The following is a 19,492-nucleotide window of genomic DNA, read 5'->3' as shown; positions in this document are numbered from 1 at the left end:
ACACACACAACCACACATATATATATATATAGATATATATATATATAGATAGATAGATAGATAGATAGACAGATAGATAGATAGATAGATAGATATAGCTACAGATAGATAGATACAATAGACTAGACTAGAGTAATAGTACATTTTTTCAGTATTCGTGGAAACCAAAGTTCATGATGGCAAGGTTGATAGGTGGGGCTGTGTTTAGACCAGTGCTTCTCAATTATTTTCTACCACCTTATATGATGCTCAGTGCTTGCTGCTTTAAGTGAAATTTAAAAGTGGATGATTGTTGGCAATATTTGGCACGTTTACGTGCCAAATAAGATGTCCAGCGTCTTATCAGCGTGACTGAGGTGTAATGAGGTGGCGCCTTAACTTATTTGGCTTCATACTTTCCGCTGCCAACATTTTCAGACACAGCAGACACTGGTCTGTCCTCTTGTCCCACCGGAGTCACGGTGAAGCCAAGTGTAACCCGCCTGGTTAGAGCCAAATAATATTCGTCTTGGTAAACTAGCACGCACATGTTCACATTGACTGTATTAAGAAGCTCCTTGCAAACACGCTAGCTCATTATTTTGAGTATTTTGTACATTTTAAGTTCATTTTATAAAAAAATATATTGTTAAAAGGAATTGAAGATAAAAATGGTCATTTTCAGTTAATTAAGTTATCTAAAATACGTATAACCAGCAAAGTTGTGATTTTTTGTTATATTTCATTTAATTTATCTAAAACCTTGTGTTAAAAAGAGTTGATACATAGAAAATATAAATATGCATTATACTGTACAAGTTAATGTGTTTTCCATACATAAGTGAACACATTGGTAAAATGTGATTATGTTGTGAAATTCCATTGAAATTACTCTGGTTAAAATGATATATTTTAACAATATAAGACATTTATTTGAATATGAGACAGTTAATTGGAAAGTAATTGTAGTTACCTACATGTTAACTATATTAAGTTATTTTTCCATTTGATAGGATAAATTTATGTTGTACAACACTACGTATGTTGATATCTTATGTGAGTTTGATATGAACCTATTTGCAATTGCACAGATTGAGAATTGGATTGTAAAACCTGTTTGCTAATACAGGTCAGGTTTTTGTACTTCACTGGAAAAGTGATGTTCCAACCTTGGTGTATAACGACGTTGATGAAATCCGTTTGATGGCGAGCCTCCCAATCGAATCGTGAGCCCTATCATCCCATACAACGGATCCTGTGGTAGGATTTGTGCCAGTCCCACTGACCAATACCAACGAGCCTACTCCGGATACATTCCATGACTGACTATCCCCTGACTTTTTGACTTGAACATTGATCTAAGTTGCAAAGAAACATTTCGGAAATGAACAATTCCCATGGGATACTTTTATTTTAGTTTTTGGGCCAAATGTGTAAATGTATTTAAAATTGTATTTTGCACTTCTTTAATGTTTTTATAACTAAAAGTTCACATTTAATTACATGTACTGAGTCTGTTGTTGTTGCTATATCTCAGCTCCTACGAACCTAGAGGTCCAGACATGTGCATACCCTGAAGTGGGTTACACAAGTGCTAAATACGCTTCATCAGACTTCCTCGTCTTATTTTTCGGGTGACTTTACCTCCGTCTATATCTGCCTTTCTTTTCATCCCTGTTAAAATGTTTTCCATAGTGTCTCTTTAGCCAAAGTGTTTCTTGTTCACTGCCCTGTGTCACGATCTGTTCGCTCTCTCCTGCTCTTTGCTGTACGCTGCGTACAGTACTACAGTGTCATACGCGGAGTCATACGTGCCCCCCCCGGTATCTCACCATATATATATATATATATATATATATATATATATATATATATATATATATATATATATATAAAATGTATAATGTATACATTTTGGCAGGTGGCACACACACACACCAATGCATCTAGCCATGCTAAGTTCTATATTACATGAAGATGTTTATAATAAGTTCTCCATTAAGGTTCTTAGGTGTAAAGGTGAAGTTTTAATAGAAAGAAAATGTTGTAAATTGAGTTTGTCTTATTCTCTGGAGACATGATCTGGCACCCCCTACATCGTTACAAAGAGAGTTAGAGTTAATATTATGTACATCATTGTTATTTTAAATTTATATTTTCATCATATTTTCATTAGTTTTTCAAGGTTATTTTAAATCGGTAACTAGACAGTGGTGTTACAAGCACCTGACACATGTTTCTACTACCAGCTTGAGAAGGAAGACCTTGATTTTTCTTGGCTGAACATTTGGACTAATTTGCCCCATGAAGTGGAAACCTTGAAGAGCCTTTTGCTGTTATTGGCTTCCCTCAAGTCATGTCTTTTGCCCGTTTACCCGAGCTTTAAGAGCCATAACATAAGACATATTTTTGTCTTAGCAACAAACTCACAGGGTGTGTTCTCATGGTAAATTTCTAAATAGAGCTAATGACTTTCTTTAACTTGTGTAAATAAAAAAAAAGCAGCTGTTATTGTATCAGCACCACTAAACAGTATCTAAGCTCAGAGTCCAAGCAGCGCCAAATTCACAGGCCCATTAGATCCATATTAAAAGCACATGGCCACCATCAACAACAGAATAACAGCTGAGTGCTGGTGATGTTGAGTGTGCAAAGGCAGGACCACAGGGAAATCAGAGGCTTCATTAAAGTTTTATATTGTGTTTCTGTACACTTGCAGTCTCATCTTGTGTCTCCATTTACTTCAAAACGAATAAAGTTAGACTCGCCCTGGGATTTGGGCTTATAAGAAACCAAAAACAAAGGTGTCGTACAGGCACTGTTTTATGTAGAATTGACCAAGTATACTAAATTGGAAAGTGGAATATGGGTACAAATTTTGACAACCCTACCATCCCTAATGACAAACAAAATTGCCAAACATCATTTATTTTCAGCAAGACATTTCAAATAGGATAACTCAGCTGGTGTAAAAGTCTAACTGTTCCTCCAGCTTACTTATTTTAGATCAGGCGGGATCAGATTGGATTTATTTCATTTCCCAAATACATTTAAAGTAACTCCGCCTAACTTTCTGGCGGTGGCACGTCACCTGCATATGGAAATATTTCCATGGAGATAGATAAGTTTTATGCCATAGTGTGGATTAATATACAACCTCATTTCCATGGAGACAAGCAGGTGGAGGCTGGTCAGAGTAAGAATGCATGTTTTTATGTGTTTTTCAGAGTAATAAAAACTGAAAGAAAAAAAGAAGAAACCCTGCTTTTATTTCTGTCTATTATTCACAAAAGCGTTATGGGGCTTTAAACAACAACATCTGTTTTTCATACTATTTCTTATTTCTTGATTTGATACATGCTTAAAATCAGTACAGACACAATTTAGATTGACACAAAATGGATTTGAAATTTGTCAATGTTTTTAAATCTCCCTGCACCCACAGCCCCTATTTCAATGCAACTCTGAGCCTCTCCTCCATGTCCTACAACAGTGTCAGGCAGCAGACAGTGACAACAGATAGCCCGGCTCCCTCCCTGTCCAACTGTCTCACATTTGTACAGGAACATCCATCTTGGCATTGCACAGTACGAATTCCCCATGCAGCAAATGATCTGTGAAAATCATACACAAATCCAGCGCCAGTCTCAAACAATCAATAACAACAATACCTTCACCAGCTGCAAACACGCAAAGGTCTGCGGGCACATTTCTTGCCTGTTTGCCAGATCTCTTTAGCACACGCACTGACACATGGCACTGGGTCCTGGGGCTTGACAGTGAGTGCGAACGCTGCCAGGTACACAACGGCTGGCTCATAGCAAAGTATTTAGAAAAGCCAGATGCTACAATACAATATGGCCATTCATTCTGCTCCTTTTGTCCTGTTTTGCACTCCTGTAAGAATTCTTATGGGGTATGTAAAATATGGGAACAGGTGTGCAGAGTGAAGCCAGTGCAGTAACACATTTAGCTGGCCAATCAGTGCGTTCATTGTGCCAGAGTAGTCTTTGCTTTGTTGTTGAAAACATGAAATGAAGACGATCTGGGTGAATTTTATTTAGTTGTTGTTGTTGTTGTTGTATTTTTATTATTATTATTATTATTACAAAATATATATATCTTTACTAAATTAAAGTACTAAGTTGCAATTGTATACTTGAACTTGAAATCCAGGCTAACTACAATGCTCATATGTTTTGTAAAAAAAATCCTCTAATGCTTTCAATAACACTGCGTAACTCAATGAATTGTACCTGTAATGGTAGAGAAATAGTTCATATTTTCATAATTCAATCACACCTCCCAGTAGATCGAGTATACATGCATTGTCAAAATTAACCGTTTACTTTTAAAGGCAAGTTTCCTCACCTTGTTGTTCTTTTTACTTGACCCAGAGACTGAGTTGACACAGAAAAAAGCTAGAAAGAAAGCAACCCAACCCTGGCACTGCTCGAAATTGTTTCCATGACGTTAAGGGGCCGCATCATTTCAATTAGAGTGTGAAGAATCAGGATTACACAGTGACACAGGGTGGCAGAGGTAGAGGAGAGGGAGTGAGGAAAAGGAGGAAGAGGAAGAAGAGGAGGAGGAGGAGGGGAGGCTGATGAGCAGTGAAGGTGGCAGGGGGTTCTGGAGAGATGGCACAAACGGCACGCAGGCCTCCCTAAATGTGACAGAGGCAGAAATCCCATCCACCGGAGGGACTGGGGTGACACTGCCTAGAAAAATGCACTGAGAAAACTAGGCGAGTGGGGAAAGTGGAAAAAAAAGATGAGAAAATATGGAAGGACATTGCAGAACATATAAATTGAAACCATTTTTGTTATATAGCTGTGATATGCATGCCAGAGTTTGGACATGTTTGATTTCAGGGCAGAGAGGCACGTGTAATCTCTGTCAAAATGGTGTCACATACAAAGGTATAAAAATATATCCAATTGCTTCTCTGTTTTGGTTTATATTTGGTTCAATTATTAACAGAGGACAACACAATTTCAACTTGGTGGTTCAGCTGCGTATATTGGTTTAAATGTGTGTTTTAATTGCTAGTCTTTCAATATGTATGTGAATATTTGCTCATGACAATTCGCACAAGTGACCAAGGCTCAAATTCCAGCAAATGAAGTACTTCTATTTATTTTTTGTGTAATACTCACCAAAATAAGGTAGAATTATATCCCAGTTTGGAAAAAAAAAGATTCATGCATACACAATTGCTCACTGATAATTAAAGCTTTTCATGACATAAGCTGTATTCCTGTTACAATCCAAATACATATACCCTCTGAGTCTTTACATGGCTATCCACTTTGTGTGTGCAGATCTTGACACACCTGTCCTGACAGTGCACCAGACCATCAGTGATGTGCGGGGCAGTTATTACCAGGAGAAAACTGTGTTTTTGCGTTGCACCGTCAACTCTAACCCTCCTGCGCGCTTCATCTGGAAACGAGGCAGCATGCTTATTGAGCAAAGCAAGGACAATGGAGTGGACATCTACGAGCCCTTATACACACAGGTACTATAAACTCAAAACTATAATGCACTATTCTCTGAACTCATATATACTCTTCTTCACATTGAACATCTTATTGCTTATAATATTGTGTTATTTTACAGTATGAAAAGAATAGCTTGTTATTGTACTCCTAGAGGTACTGGAGTGGCTGTTACTGTAGAGGGGCGAATGATATATTCATGTAGGAGTAGCCTATTTACCAAAGAGTAACCAAGGTTGCTTTGCTTTGCTTTTGTTAAAATGCCCTCACCACTGCACTTGTGTAAGATATTTACAGTTCTTTTAAAGGCCTTCTCACAGAAAACAGAAATAGTCAAGTTACTGTTGAGTATGTCATAATTAAACCTAAAACCAAACTTTACCACAGCAGCACTTCATATCCAACAACCATCGGATCATAAATAAATGCTTGAATGGCCAGTGGCGGGAAACGGAGAAGAGCTTTCATTTTTTCATTTGCTTAAACTTTCTATATATTCCAGGGCTATATATTTTCTATATATTTTAAACAGTCCTTTACCATGTCTGTGCCGTGACGCAGTCAAACAGTCCACCTAAACCCGGCTAAACTGTCCCTGAGCTGCTCGTGTCAGTCGTGCTCGTCGCACAATTGTTGCTGCTCTTTCTCTCCTCTTATCAAAGCATCAGTCCGCTACAGAGCGCTGCCTCTTGGGTTCAATTAGCCCAGCCGTACGGCTCTTCCCAAGGCTGAGCCAAGACATTGTTAGCCAGCGGCACCTAAAGTACTCCAACAGACAGACAGTTAAAACAAGCCTCCATCTGAGAAATCAGCACCGAGGCCATAAAAGGAATATGATTGCCTTTGTGGAGTGTATATATCAAAGTGAGTGGCAAGCCAAAGTAATACACATGAGTAGATAGTGGAGAGCACTGTTTAAATTGTGTTATTAAAATCACTTATTTGATTTACACTTGCTCTGGGCTATTGTCACTTGAATTTCATTATTCTTGATTCTTTTAAGTTTTCATAAACACACTGTGCTTGTTTAAACAAACTGAAAAGGCTTTATCCAGAGGCACTGTATTCTGTTCATGTTCGTACTATCCATTAAACTGTCTATTTGGGTCAAGGGGTAGTTGAATCTGTGCCTGAAAATTGTATTTTACAGCAATAGAATTATGATGGCCAGGGTACATTAGTGCTCTGCCCTCCTATCTCTATGGAGTCTGTGTGCCAGTGATGGAAAGTAACGAAGTACAAACGTCAAAGGACTGTAGTTGAGTACAGTCTTTTGGTATCTGTACTTTATTTAGTTACGTTTTACAGTTTTACAGACTTTTTTACTTCACTGCATCGGAGAGCAGGCAAATATACTTTCTACTCCTCAACATTTCTAACTGGACTGAAAAGTAAAAAAGCACTTTTCATATTATTTGCCAATTATATTTGCCGATTTGTCATAGTAACATCGAAACTAAAGGTTTTGAGTTCAAGGCCAAACTCTGAGCAAACAAAAATAAACACATACAATTCATTTAGCTACTTTTGACCATAAATCAGCATGTTGGTTTCCAGTTGTTTGTCAGATTTCTATATGTCTTTAGTTCTCTAATGGCATAGTGCAGCTTTAACAAACTGTCCATCGCAGATAAATGAGTCAGTGTGTCTTCAAGTCCTTGTGCCAACTGTGTCACTAAGAAAAAAGCTCATCAAAGCTCATCTTTGTTCTTGGACAACACCAACAGTATCTGTGTTAACCCTTGTGTTTCTGTCAGGGAGAAACTAAAGTCCTGAAGCTCAAGAACCTTCGGCCCAAGGACTTTGCTGACTACACCTGCCAAGTGTCTGTGAGGAATGTGTGCAACATTGAAGATCGCTCTGTTACCTTCCGCCTCACTAATGCTACAAGTAAGTGTTCCTTTTGTGGTTGCATTATGTCCTCCTCTCGTCTTCCACAGCCCCTCCCCTTCTGTGTTTTGTCTTGTTCCTCTGTGTTTTCTCTGGCCTCTGACTCCCTCTGTGCTGTGGAGCCTCCCTCCCTGTCTGACTGTCTGTCTGTTCTGTAGCTGAGCTCATCCTGGGGCCGTCAGCTGTAATTCACTTGTCACAGTCCCTGTTATCTCCAATTCACTCGACACTGCTCTGTCCGTCTCCACGCCACCGTCTGCAACTGCACAACCCTCCACCATGTTGTTGCTGGTGACAACACTGACAGCTTTGTTAAAGGCAGACTGATGTGCCACAAGGACCTCTTTTTCTGTTCTATTTTCTTTATTTTTCTCTCCAAACCAAGTATGCATTTGGTATTCCAATAGTTTTTTGTTTTTTTTTATAGCTCTTTGATAGAGGAAAGCATAGCCCCTTTGTTTATCATCAGAGCAAATCTGAAGACTCCTTGTTTTCATTCCTCTCTGTCTCATATGATATGTCCTCGTTGTGAGCAGATAGCAACACTCCAGGACTTACTCAGATGGACAAAGCTAAAGTATTCAGCAAACATGATCCTTTGGTCAAACTGATGAAACTGATATATGAAATGTATTTTGCATTATATGACATGCTTTGTTTCAGTGTGACTATCTGAGTCCAGATCAAATCCAGAAACCTTTATTGATTCTTCACCATTGCGACATTAGGCTACTGCCTTTGCAGGAGTTTGTACTCTCAAAGTTATGTTCTTTCAGCTAAAACAAGGACTCGCTATTCAATGTTCTGAGAGTAGACTGGGCAGTACAGGGTTTTCTCCTGTCCACAGCTCGACTAACAGGCAGTAGTAAGTTATTTTATACATTCTGATTTCTGAATAGTTTATATATCCTGTGTACATTTCTGGAGCCATGTGGCCATGATCATTCGAATGCCTGTGGTTTAGCTCTCCTGGTCCTGGATGTCTGGATCACACAGCTCTATTTCTCTTCTCTGTAGTGTGTGTATGTACGTATATGTATGTGTGTGTGTGTGTGTGTGTGTGTGTGTGTGTGTGTGTGACAGGGCCAGCGACACAAGATTGAGGAAGCTCAGATAAATAGATGCAGATTTCATTTGGTCCAACACAGTATTAATGTAATAGTTTTGTGATTCTTCCCCCACTGTATGTTTGTAAGCTCTTATGTTGATCCTAGCAGGTCCGGCTATGGCTGTGTATTCTCTACAAAGGGACAAGGGGATTGATTGATTTTTCCATCATAATCCCTATCTGGGATTTGGGTTTACCGTTTGTTTTGGAGGTTGCAGCGAGTGAATGAAAATCCAGAAAACAAAATCCTTAGTGAAGCAACTGGGCGCAGGCTACACAGTTGGATAAGACATTTATTTATTTAATTATTTATTTATTTGTAAAGAAATGGGGAGTGGAAAGAACTGTGTCCTTAGAACACTGCTGTGTTTTTTTCTTATTCCTTTTCATATTTGTTACCTTATACCTACTATAAAACTACATGTTATTTTATTTATTTTATTTAGGATGTATACATTCTTTGTATACATTCTATATCCTTATATTATAGTCTACAGTTTACTGTACATGATGAGATCAATGAAGGCTGTATTGTGTCGTGTGTAAATCCTACCTCAGAAACGTTGAGGATCAATGGCCAATCTGCAGTAACCTTAGTGCTGTAAAATCACTTTGGATGGAGGCTGACAGCATCTGTTCTCTCTCTTTTATGTCAGACTATAACTCAAATATGTGATGTCTTCAGCGTAATGAAAAAGGCCAAATCAGAAAGAAACATATTGAATTTTCCCTAGACAATACATAATAACATTTAGACTGGCTTGATTCCTGCTGTATGTCTCTTGGGCGAGCCGGTGTCATGCCTTCTAGTGGAATTCCCGCACTTTAAAACTCCTGTCTGTTGTGCCCTATCCCAGGGCAGTCCAGTGCAGGGATCAGGGTGAGGATATCCAGCCGTACCACTGGCAAGAATCAATTTGCTTGTAAGGCGCCTTTGATCATTTCTAGGGAAGTTAGTGAAGGAGGTTTTTAAGAATCTTGGTTGAACTTGTGTGGACTTTGCGTTTGACCTTTTCCATGGTTAAAACTCATTGCTTTAATTACCAGAGGAGCTGTGAAGAGGCTGAGTACACTCTGGGTTAATGAACTGCTCTGGAGTCTATTGTCAGTCAGAAGTTTTACTGCAGAATGGACGACTCTTCTGAAGTTTTGAATATTCTCTAATATAAATAAAGTTTAAAACACATTTTCAACTGAAATGTTGCGCTCTGACATACTTTTTGAGGTGGACGTTTAGAGGCTGCTGCTTGTTATTGAAGGTGACCAAAGTCACTGCAAGAGAGTTCACCTGTGACATAGTGCACCTTGTTTGTCTCCATGGAGATAGTATTTCTTTGCCCTGGAATGTCCTATAGTATGGCATTAAACCTCCCTCTTCTTAGAAACAAGTAGGTGATGCCACCAGGTCAAGAACTGTATTTTTCTAAATGGATGTGTGTTAGTCCTGGACACATCTGCTGCCTGCTCATCCATGGGAGTGGATCTCTTCTACACTGTGGTTCTCTTTGAGGTTTCTCTTTTTCCCACTGGGCTGTTTTTGTTTTTTCCTTGGCGAGAAGATGAGTCTAAGGACAGCGGATATTCTATGAATGTTGGTTAATCTGTCTGTTATTGACCCATGTCCGTTTCACTGTGGGATTGTCTAACTTCCTGTTGGTTAAGACAATGATCTTGTTAAGCCCTAAGAGGCAACAGCTGTTGTAATTTGGGGATTTACAAAAATGAATTGAATTTTATCAATGAAACACTGTGAATGAGTAGATATTTTTAATGCCGTACTGTGGAACATTCTAGTCAAAGCAATAATATCTTCATGGAGACGAGCAGTTGATGGACGGCCTTGTGCTTGATATATTTATGGATGTTTCATCCTGGACAGTGGCTCTTACGCTCACTGGTCTTTGGCCTCCGTTCTTACAGTTTGTACGGTTCGTCTACAGTCTCAGGGTGCTGGATTTAGGATGGAACCCTCCATGCTTGGTCAGGAGCTTTCAAGTCTTAACGTCTGTGGTCTACATCTCCTCCTTTGGCCAGCTTATGATTCGTGTTGGGTGTCTGATTACTGGCAGGGTGTAGCTGTGTATTGCGTGGGTCTTGTTCTTACCATTGAGCTGACTCCTTAGGACTTGCCGTACTCATCTGAGGTATTCAGTTGTGGCTGCTTTCCTTGTTTCCTCTTCAAGGTTGCCATTTACTCGTGGAATACCAAGATACTTGTAACTGTCCTCAGTGTCTGCTGTATATGTGTGTATGTGTGTGTGTGTGTGTATATATATATCTATATATATATCTATATATATATATATATATATATATATATATAGATAGATAGATAGATAGATAGAGAGAGAGAGAGAGAGAGAGAGAGAGAGAGAGAGAGAGAGAGAGAGAGAGAGAGAGATAGTTTTCCTCCCTTGGGAAAAATAATCCAATGTATTTACACTGATGTGCTGTTTTTTGAATGTGTAAAGACATGTAGGTTTTTCGGAATGGATTGTACTATTATTACTTTTTTGTTCAGTGTACGTATTTGTATATCTGTAAAGCTAAACAATGCAAGTACACAGTAGGCTTGTGGAATTGTTTTTGCCAACACCATTTCCTCCAAGTTTAGCCTTTATCTGATGAAGCCATAGAAAAACAACAGATTTATTGAGCGTGATACCGAAGGAACAAGCAAGTCATCAGCCCCAAAAAACTCACCAAGAAGCAGAAAGAGAAGCGGAGGGAGGTAAAAAAGACAGATATTGAAGATATAAAGGTGACAAAATGACAGAGAGAGAAAGGACGGGGGGAGTAGCGAAGTGTCTAAGCGCCAGAGAGAGGCATTTGTTACCTGGTTGTAAACCGCTGTGCTGCACATAAATCCCATTACTTTGGGAAGAGCGCTGGCTGATCCCACCGTTAACGTCACCCACGCAGCCCTGGGAAATTGAAGCTATAATTTTCAAATCCGCCGTTCCTCTCGTGCTCCACTCAAACTATTCCTTTTTTCTTTTTAGCCTTGGCTTAGACCTTCACTACACTCTGCTATATCCTGTTCATATTTTTGAGGGAGACATATTATGCAAAATTGACTTATAAGAGCTTTTTTACATGTTATAATGAGTATCATTAAGTCATTCAAAGTTGTATTCTGAGTGATTCATGCACGTGTGAGTAATCTTTATTATCCTGTATTTGAGACACCATTGCTCTCAAAATACAGGTACCTAATAAACGCTCAACACTGCTCTGTTCTAAGAAAATCAGATACTTATAGATATTAAAACTTCCATTGAAACTAGATACTCATTTGAGCCAGTATCAATACTAAAAAAGTCACATTCATAGGATAGAAATGAACCTTTCCTGAATAGCCTTAGAATGATGAACCAATGGAGCACTACCTGAACGACGAGGGATTACACAGATATAATATGAAAGAAAGTGCCATTATTTAATGTTGAAAATCATATTCTATTGTCTAAACAAAGTGATTTTATTTTATTTTTTTGTTTTATTATCATCATAGTATTGGAATTACTATTGAGTATGGAGTCTGTTCGTTAGTATTGAAATCAGTTTTAGTATCATGACACTGCTCTGTTCTTTGATCTTTTATATGTTTAGCAGGTCGTACAAAAGTGATTCATCAGCATCATCTAGTATCGTAAAGGGGCAGGTACAAATAAGATCTGCAGTTTTGGACTAGAAGTCAGTGGACCCGTTTATTGAATTAAGTCATTTTTGACCAATATTGAAATACTAAAATGTCCAAAATACAAAATAATGATCCACATGTGTGATAGGTTGTAACTATACACAAGCATAATATATCTTCTTTAATACCTTTGTTTTATTTATATATTGAATCAGTTTGATTAATACTAAATTGACCTCAATTTACCAAGCTGAATTTTGGTTGTGCTGTCGTTACGTGGTGTGTTTAAGTAACAGCCATGACATTTCAGAAGATGTTATTATTACACATAGTATAAAATGTGAACTGGTTTTCCACGGCAACCATTAAATATGTTATGATACACGGAACTATACCATTATTTCACTGTCGACAACAGATACTGGAACTTCAGTGGCACAGTGACCCATCTTTTAGAGCTGTTCACTTCAACAATAGTCATATTTTATTGAGGATAGCCCCTTGAGATGCTCACGTGACCTTAAAGTATTTATCTGTGGTTGAGAGATTTGTATTCATTTATTTAGTGCTCTGTTTTTTACATTTTGACACCTTCCACTACAGAAATATGAGCAGCGGCAATACAGAGCTGTATGTCTCCTCCATTCTGGCAGTTGCAATCACTTTAAAAGAGATTAGTTGAAAGGATGAAGAGCAGGAAGTCTATTAGAGGAATGGATAGCTGGGTCACTCACGTAGGATTATGTTTTGGGTTGCCATGTCCTGCTTATCCCCTAAAGAAGTAACCCAACATAACACTATGCCACTGCTATATGTCAATATATATTAAATAATACAATATTAAAATGATTGTTTTGATATGTCACTTACAGAATTCTGGATTAAAAACTGTTCTTTAGTATAGCAGTAAAGCTAAGCGGCTGTGCCCCTGGGTGTTTTGACTGTACCTGATGAGAATGGGGGCAACCTTTAGATCTCACCATTTCTCTGAGCAGCATTTAGGGAATTGATACAGGTGACATTTTGCTCACAAGCTCATTTGTCTCAAAGTGATCCTCTTCACCCCGTTTACCCCCGGGGCAGGTTATGCAAAATTACATTTTAACATGTTACTGACAGATTTCTAAACTGCATTTTTACATTTGGTCTGTAAAAAGATGAGTATTTTAAGGATTAAAATGAAAATCTGAAAAATGCACAATTACTTAAAATATATCATTTACATTCATGGAGTAAGAGTCTGTCCCGAAAAACTTCTGTTTGATTCTGTTATAAAGCAACAAGTCTAGCAAATGTGAATGTTCAGATCTGAATCCATAAAACACAAACTAAAGTGTTCTTCATATACATCATAATCTTTACTAAGAAGAAGACAAATTAAGAAATTAATTGAAAAAATGAAATACTAAAATTATGAATAAACACGATTTTCTGTAAACAACACGCCAATCCACACAATCTGTTACCATGGTGTAAACGACCTCTGATTACATGGCACAGTTGCTTTGTTGTTCCAGTGGAGTCACAGTTTGGAGAGAGGAAATCACAGCAAACGAGGTGCTAAAGACGTGTAAATCTTTGTTGAATCTTCACAGCTCAAATGTGTATTGTATAATTCAGAAAAAATGAGAAAAAAATCACATTTCCATAATCTTACCCACCTTTTCTGTAGTCGTGTGCACTGCAGTGTTGTTCATGAGACAATTACACAGCCTATTCATTCTGCATTCAAACCCAAAGTTTATATGGAAAACGCTCTCATTCTGCTTGTCCACTGTTATGTATGAACTGTAACGCTTGCCCCTTACTTCCATGCCTCTGGCTCTTGTTGTATTTTGAAACCACTTTGTGTTGAATCGATCTTTGTCTGCGACTGGATTTTTTCCCCCCAGTGCAGCTGCATTTGGGGTCATCCTGTTCTTGTGCTGTGAGGTCATTCATACAGCAAGACACACTAAGCTCTGGATAACCTCCAGAAGCTTTAATCGCGCTTTTGTACAGAGCTTCTCAAATGAACCTGAAATAAATGCTTTAAAATATCTGATACATCAAAAAATGGATAAATAGATAAAGGTGTGATCCATTGTCTTTCTCCTGATACAGAAATAATAAGAAAACTTATGTGTAAACAAGTTGAAGCTGAGACACAAAATGACACAAAAATGGCCAAACTTCTATTTCATCTTTCATTTTGTAAATATTTTTCCACTTGTTATTTTTGTTATTTATCATAGAGGATGTGGCTGTCAGTTTAACTGTACATGCACATATCATATTCACAGAACACGATCAAAACAAGAGATAACAATCAAAAGTTTTCAGTTGTTACATTACTAAACTCACACATCTTAACATTAAAATGCTGCTTTTGTTTGTGTGCAGCTCCTCCAATGATCCGCATGTCTGTGAATGACACAGTGGTGGTGGACCCTGGGCAGGACGTCATCATCACCTGTGAGGTGACAGCGGGCTTCCCCCCTCCCACAGTAACATGGTCTCGCTCACCGGGACCCCTCCCCCTTAGTGCCCAGGTCAGAGGTCAAACTCTGATCCTGAGGGCTGTTACCCCAGCAGATGCGGGCTTCTACAACTGTTCAGCTGTCAACAATGTGGGAAACCCAGCACGCAAGAATGTCCAACTGGTTGTTAGATGTAAGTATTTGGAAAATAACATGATGCATGGGAGCATGGATAATCTAAAAGTATTCAAGAAGGTTAATTATAGCTATGGCAAAAGACAATAGACAAAAAAAAATAAACAAATAAAAATTAACATTACAATTATTCTCTTCTAGACCTATGTGTACATGCGCCGTGATCAGCACAGCGACTCCACTCAGTGTTATCAGAATGGGCGTGTTCTTTTTGTTCTTTCTACAAAATGCCTGCCATTAAATCCAGGGCTTTCCCCTTCTCCCTCCCTCTAGCTTTTTTTAGCCCCTTTAATCATCTTTATTGACTCCAATTAGTTAGTCCGAAGTGGAAGCAATTAGCAGCAGTGTCTTCTGTTAGTAGACACTGTTGCGCGAGCATATGCCGAATGGGTTTCTCCTGTTAGCTTAATGGGCCTGAACGCATCGTCACACAGAACAGGTGGGAAGACACGCACATGTTAGGTTTTCATACTTCTTTGGGACATTACATCGACTTACATTCATTTGATCAAGCCATAACCAGTTACAACTAGATTTTTGTGCCCATAAAGGAGTTCAAGTTCCTATCTATTTATTGTGTACAGATTTTAGTCCCTATAATGTGATAAATACACAGATTAATTTACTGGAGTTTGATCTTAAGCAGTTACTACTTGCCTAACTTTAATCTAAAGCCACCTTAACCATGTTGCTCATTTAATATTTATAATTGAATTGTGTTATGGAGACGACGTAGGTCCCTATGCAGTGAGTGGCTATACAAATTTCATTCCCCTCAGTGTGATAAATTGCTACACACACACACACACACACACCCCCATTGGTTAGCATGGTGAGGACTTACACATAGAGAGTAAAAAGCTGCAGGATCAATTTAAGCCTGGACAAAGTGGCTCTATCGCAGCAGCTTGTTAACAAACCCAAAGCAGAGTCTGGTTGTCACTGGGGCCCGTCTCACGTGAGCGTTGTTTGGTATTCAACATGGAGATGTGTTGGGGAGGCGCAGTCTTTGATAGCCCAAATGAAATGTGACAGTAGCAGAGTTAGTCTTTGTCCTTGATTCTGTTCCCTGTTATTTCATTGTGTCGGCTGCTTTTGTCTCTTCCCCCTTCACTTTGGTCCTGCCGCCTCCATTTCTGTCTCACTTTTGTTTTTTTTGTGTGGGTTTATTTGTGAGACTATCCCCTCCTCATGCTCTGAATCCTATATTTCCTTTCCACATATTGTCTTAATATGGTGCTTTTTTAATAAGTTCATACAAGCACACATAGCCCACTATTTACATATGCCCATACAAGTTTATATTTTTAATGTTTTCTTGCACTTGATCATTGCCTTCTTTCTGTTTTATCACAATAGCTTGTGCATCTTTGTCCTTGCCTATAAATATTCATATCATCTGTCATTTGGTCTGTGATAATATGCCTTGGATAATGGGGGAGACTTGGGGTATTTTTTTGCCACAACAAGAAAGCTTATTTTGAGAAGATAAATAATATTTTCTGAATGTATGATGATCTGTAACTCAATAAATAAAACAGAATTTGATTTATGCTCGGATCTCATCCTGCCCTTTTTCAGCAATGAGCAACTTAACCTTCCAGATCACGCCTGACACTAGCAAAGACGGGGAGTCGATTCAGATGACCCGTGACCTGAAGCTCTCGTGCCACGTGGACGCCACTCCCCAGGACAAGGTCAACTACACCTGGTACAAGAACGGAGCTCCCATCTTTAACTCAGAAAGTTTGTCTCTGCTCAAATCTGACCCCGACATGGCCCCAGGCACCAGCAGTCTGGAGATCTTTGAAATGAAGTTCAGAGACCTTGCCATTTACAGCTGTGTGGCCAACTTTCCCGGCAGCCGAGTGCCTGAGCTCCGAGTGGACATGAATATCTCGCAGAACAGTGGTGAGAACTGTTTATCATGGTTTTGTCACTAAATAAATACATACTACAAATTGTAATGTTGGCGTTTAGATTGGCAGCCAGTCTCTGTCAGTCATCCTCACTGTAGTTATAGTTGTAGCTTACTCCCTTCAAATGTAGAGAATGAATAATCCAGTGTAAAGTGTCTAAAGATAGCTGTGTAACCAGACACATATTTGTACATATATTTTTGCTGGAAAAATCCTAATTTCTTCTCCTCTTTTTTTTTGTTTCTTCAGTGACTCCTCCTATCCTGTCTCTGCCCCCTGGTGGACAGGTGGTGAGCGTGCGAGAAGGTGGTAACACCGACCTGGTGTGTTTGGTGGATGGAAAGCCTCCTCCTCCGATCTTGTGGTCCCGCATGGAGAAGGACCTGCTGATGCCCAATGGGAGGCCTCAAATGGAGACCATGGATGGGCGCCTGAGGCTGAGGAACGTGAGCAGAGACCTGATGGGAGTGTACCGCTGCCAGACTGCGCCCTACAACGGACTCAACATCAAGAAACGAGAGATGAATGTGCAGCTCAATGTTCAGTGTAAGTCCTAGAATCACACTCATACTTTCATTACTGTTACAGTGTTACAGTGCACCAAAGAGCGCTCATTTTAAATACATCCACATGCAGTGAAGACGGGAATATTAACTGTTAAATTAATACAATAATTCAATGCATGACTGTAGACGTAAAAAAAGGTAATAATTGCAGTCTTTGCGATTCGATAATTACACCTTCTCAAATAGCTTTCAGTTTGATTGCGATAGTATTTGGAATAGAAGTGAGAGAAGTACTACGGCTCTGAATCATACAAGGATATCTGAGATGAGATCTTCTGCGTTTGAAACTGCGCTGCAGATAAACGGCTGTGATTAGTTGTCCATAAATTTGACGAAGCAGAACTACTTGATGTGAGATGGGATCTAGATTGCTCTGACTTTTTGAAAAGATAGTAGGAGGAGCTGGCATGTAAATCCACCTAATACTTCCTCTGACATAGAGGCTGACCAATAAGATGGTTGGTGGGGAAAGGTAGAAGACCTGTGCCTATAGTAAAATCACCTCACTGTACTTGTATGAAAATATATCAGCCTAAGTTATTTTCCAAGTCAGGAAATCAAACACTGACACCGACTTTGAAATTCAACTGAAATACTTAGCTTCATCTAGTCTAGTGTGATTGTATGAATCTTTAATGATCTTAGACAAGTTGGAATGTGGTTGTTGTGACAGTAACAGAGTGGAGATGGCAAAATAAAAAGAACACATCAACTCAGTGGGTGACACAAAATATGCAGGGAAGCTGTGTAAAAATAAGCAATGGAAATAGAGGTTGGTGTATTGCAACTGATAAATGTGTTACATCGTGCCATCTCTGTGCTTTGGGTAATGTCAAAAACATTCATACAAGTAACTTTTCATTTATACTGTGAAAATAATATATATATTTTACACTGAAACTGTATTAAAAAAAACAAAAAAAAACATAAACTAATAAGAAAACCTGTTGAAAGAGCTCAAAATAACCCGTGCTTTTACATTCAGAAGCAGACTAAGCAGCTCAGTTATTTCAGGACACTTAAAGGACTCACAATAAATAGAAGGTAATCTATTAGCAATAATGAAACATTTGAGTAACATTTTCTGCCCAAGAGCATATGTCATAACAGCACTTCATAAAATACACTCAAGCAAGGCATTTATTACCGCTGATTGCAGTGTACATTCAGGTCCAATAATGAACTATTATATACCAATATCATTATGGGGCTATAATTATAAAACTATTCAAATCTATTGAATTACAAGGATACAGCGAGGACAGGAAAATGTGTATCTTAGTGTTGAAGTTGAAAGCTATTTGGGATTTTTACATCAAATGCTGACACTAGTTTAAATACTACCCATGGATCACAATTTTAAATCACAATATTCATGTAAAACGACTTAATAACAGAAACAAGTCTGCTAATTTCCACGTTAGAAAACTGCAGTGCCCAAAGGGAGCTGACGTCACAACCGAGACCCACGAAGTTGTTGGCACCTCTGATGGATAACTGCAGAACACTTTAGCGAGTAGATTTTTTTTCATTTGTACCAAAATGACTACATAATGCTGCTGAATCTTCTGTGTATCATTGATTAAGAAAATAAAATTGAGGAACAAAGTAAGTACAGAGTAGTGGACTTGTGCTGGTGGCGGTGAAAACGGGGATTGATCGACATTATGGCGTCTTGAAAATAAGCAATTAAAGACTGCTCAAACATGCACAAATCACTCCAAAAACAACTTCAAGAGGGTAAATGATAAGGGGAAACAACTACAACATGGTTAAAAGCCCTAAAAAGTCAATTTTGCACATAGGTCTGATTTAAGATAACTTTGCCTTGATAGAAATTGTATAAATCTGTTTCCTGAAAGACTGATGCAATTGCTTGACTCTTGGGGAATTTGGACCTGTACTTTTGCTCGATTTCTCTTGTTTTTATAAATCCAACTATCAGCTTGTTTTAGGTGAATTAGTGACATTAAATAGAACAGTAATGTTTTCATCATATTGATTGATCACAATTTTAGATTTGTGTTGGACTTTTTAAAAACAAATACAAATATTTTTCAATACAAATTTCCTGAACATGAACAAAACACAATTCCAACTGCATTCAAACCAAACACAAACTAGTCACATTTCTTCTTCCAAAGTATGAACCTCTAAACTACAGGCTATCATTGACAAAAGATAAGCTGTAGACCTTTCTGTTAAAAAGACCCAGACAGTTAGAAGTGACTG

General features: G+C 38.5%; 1 protein-coding gene across 1 annotated transcript in view; it reads left to right on the top strand.

Moving 5' to 3' along the window:
- The window catches only part of LOC117392261 (MAM domain-containing glycosylphosphatidylinositol anchor protein 1), a 133,184-nt gene that overhangs the window by 76,755 nt on the left and 36,937 nt on the right, over positions 1-19,492 (top strand). The window contains exons 5-9 of the mRNA XM_033990315.2: positions 5,304-5,500; positions 7,238-7,370; positions 14,504-14,773; positions 16,357-16,686; positions 16,944-17,240. Coding sequence (XP_033846206.1) covers positions 5,304-5,500; positions 7,238-7,370; positions 14,504-14,773; positions 16,357-16,686; positions 16,944-17,240 — 1,227 coding nt within the window. The remainder of the gene's footprint in view (positions 1-5,303; positions 5,501-7,237; positions 7,371-14,503; positions 14,774-16,356; positions 16,687-16,943; positions 17,241-19,492) is intronic.

This window comes from Periophthalmus magnuspinnatus, chromosome 3, assembly GCF_009829125.3.
Source record: "Periophthalmus magnuspinnatus isolate fPerMag1 chromosome 3, fPerMag1.2.pri, whole genome shotgun sequence".
NCBI lineage: Eukaryota > Metazoa > Chordata > Actinopteri > Gobiiformes > Gobiidae > Periophthalmus > Periophthalmus magnuspinnatus.
Note: the sequence above shows the minus strand (reverse complement) of the source record. Positions and strands in the feature narration are given on the sequence as shown.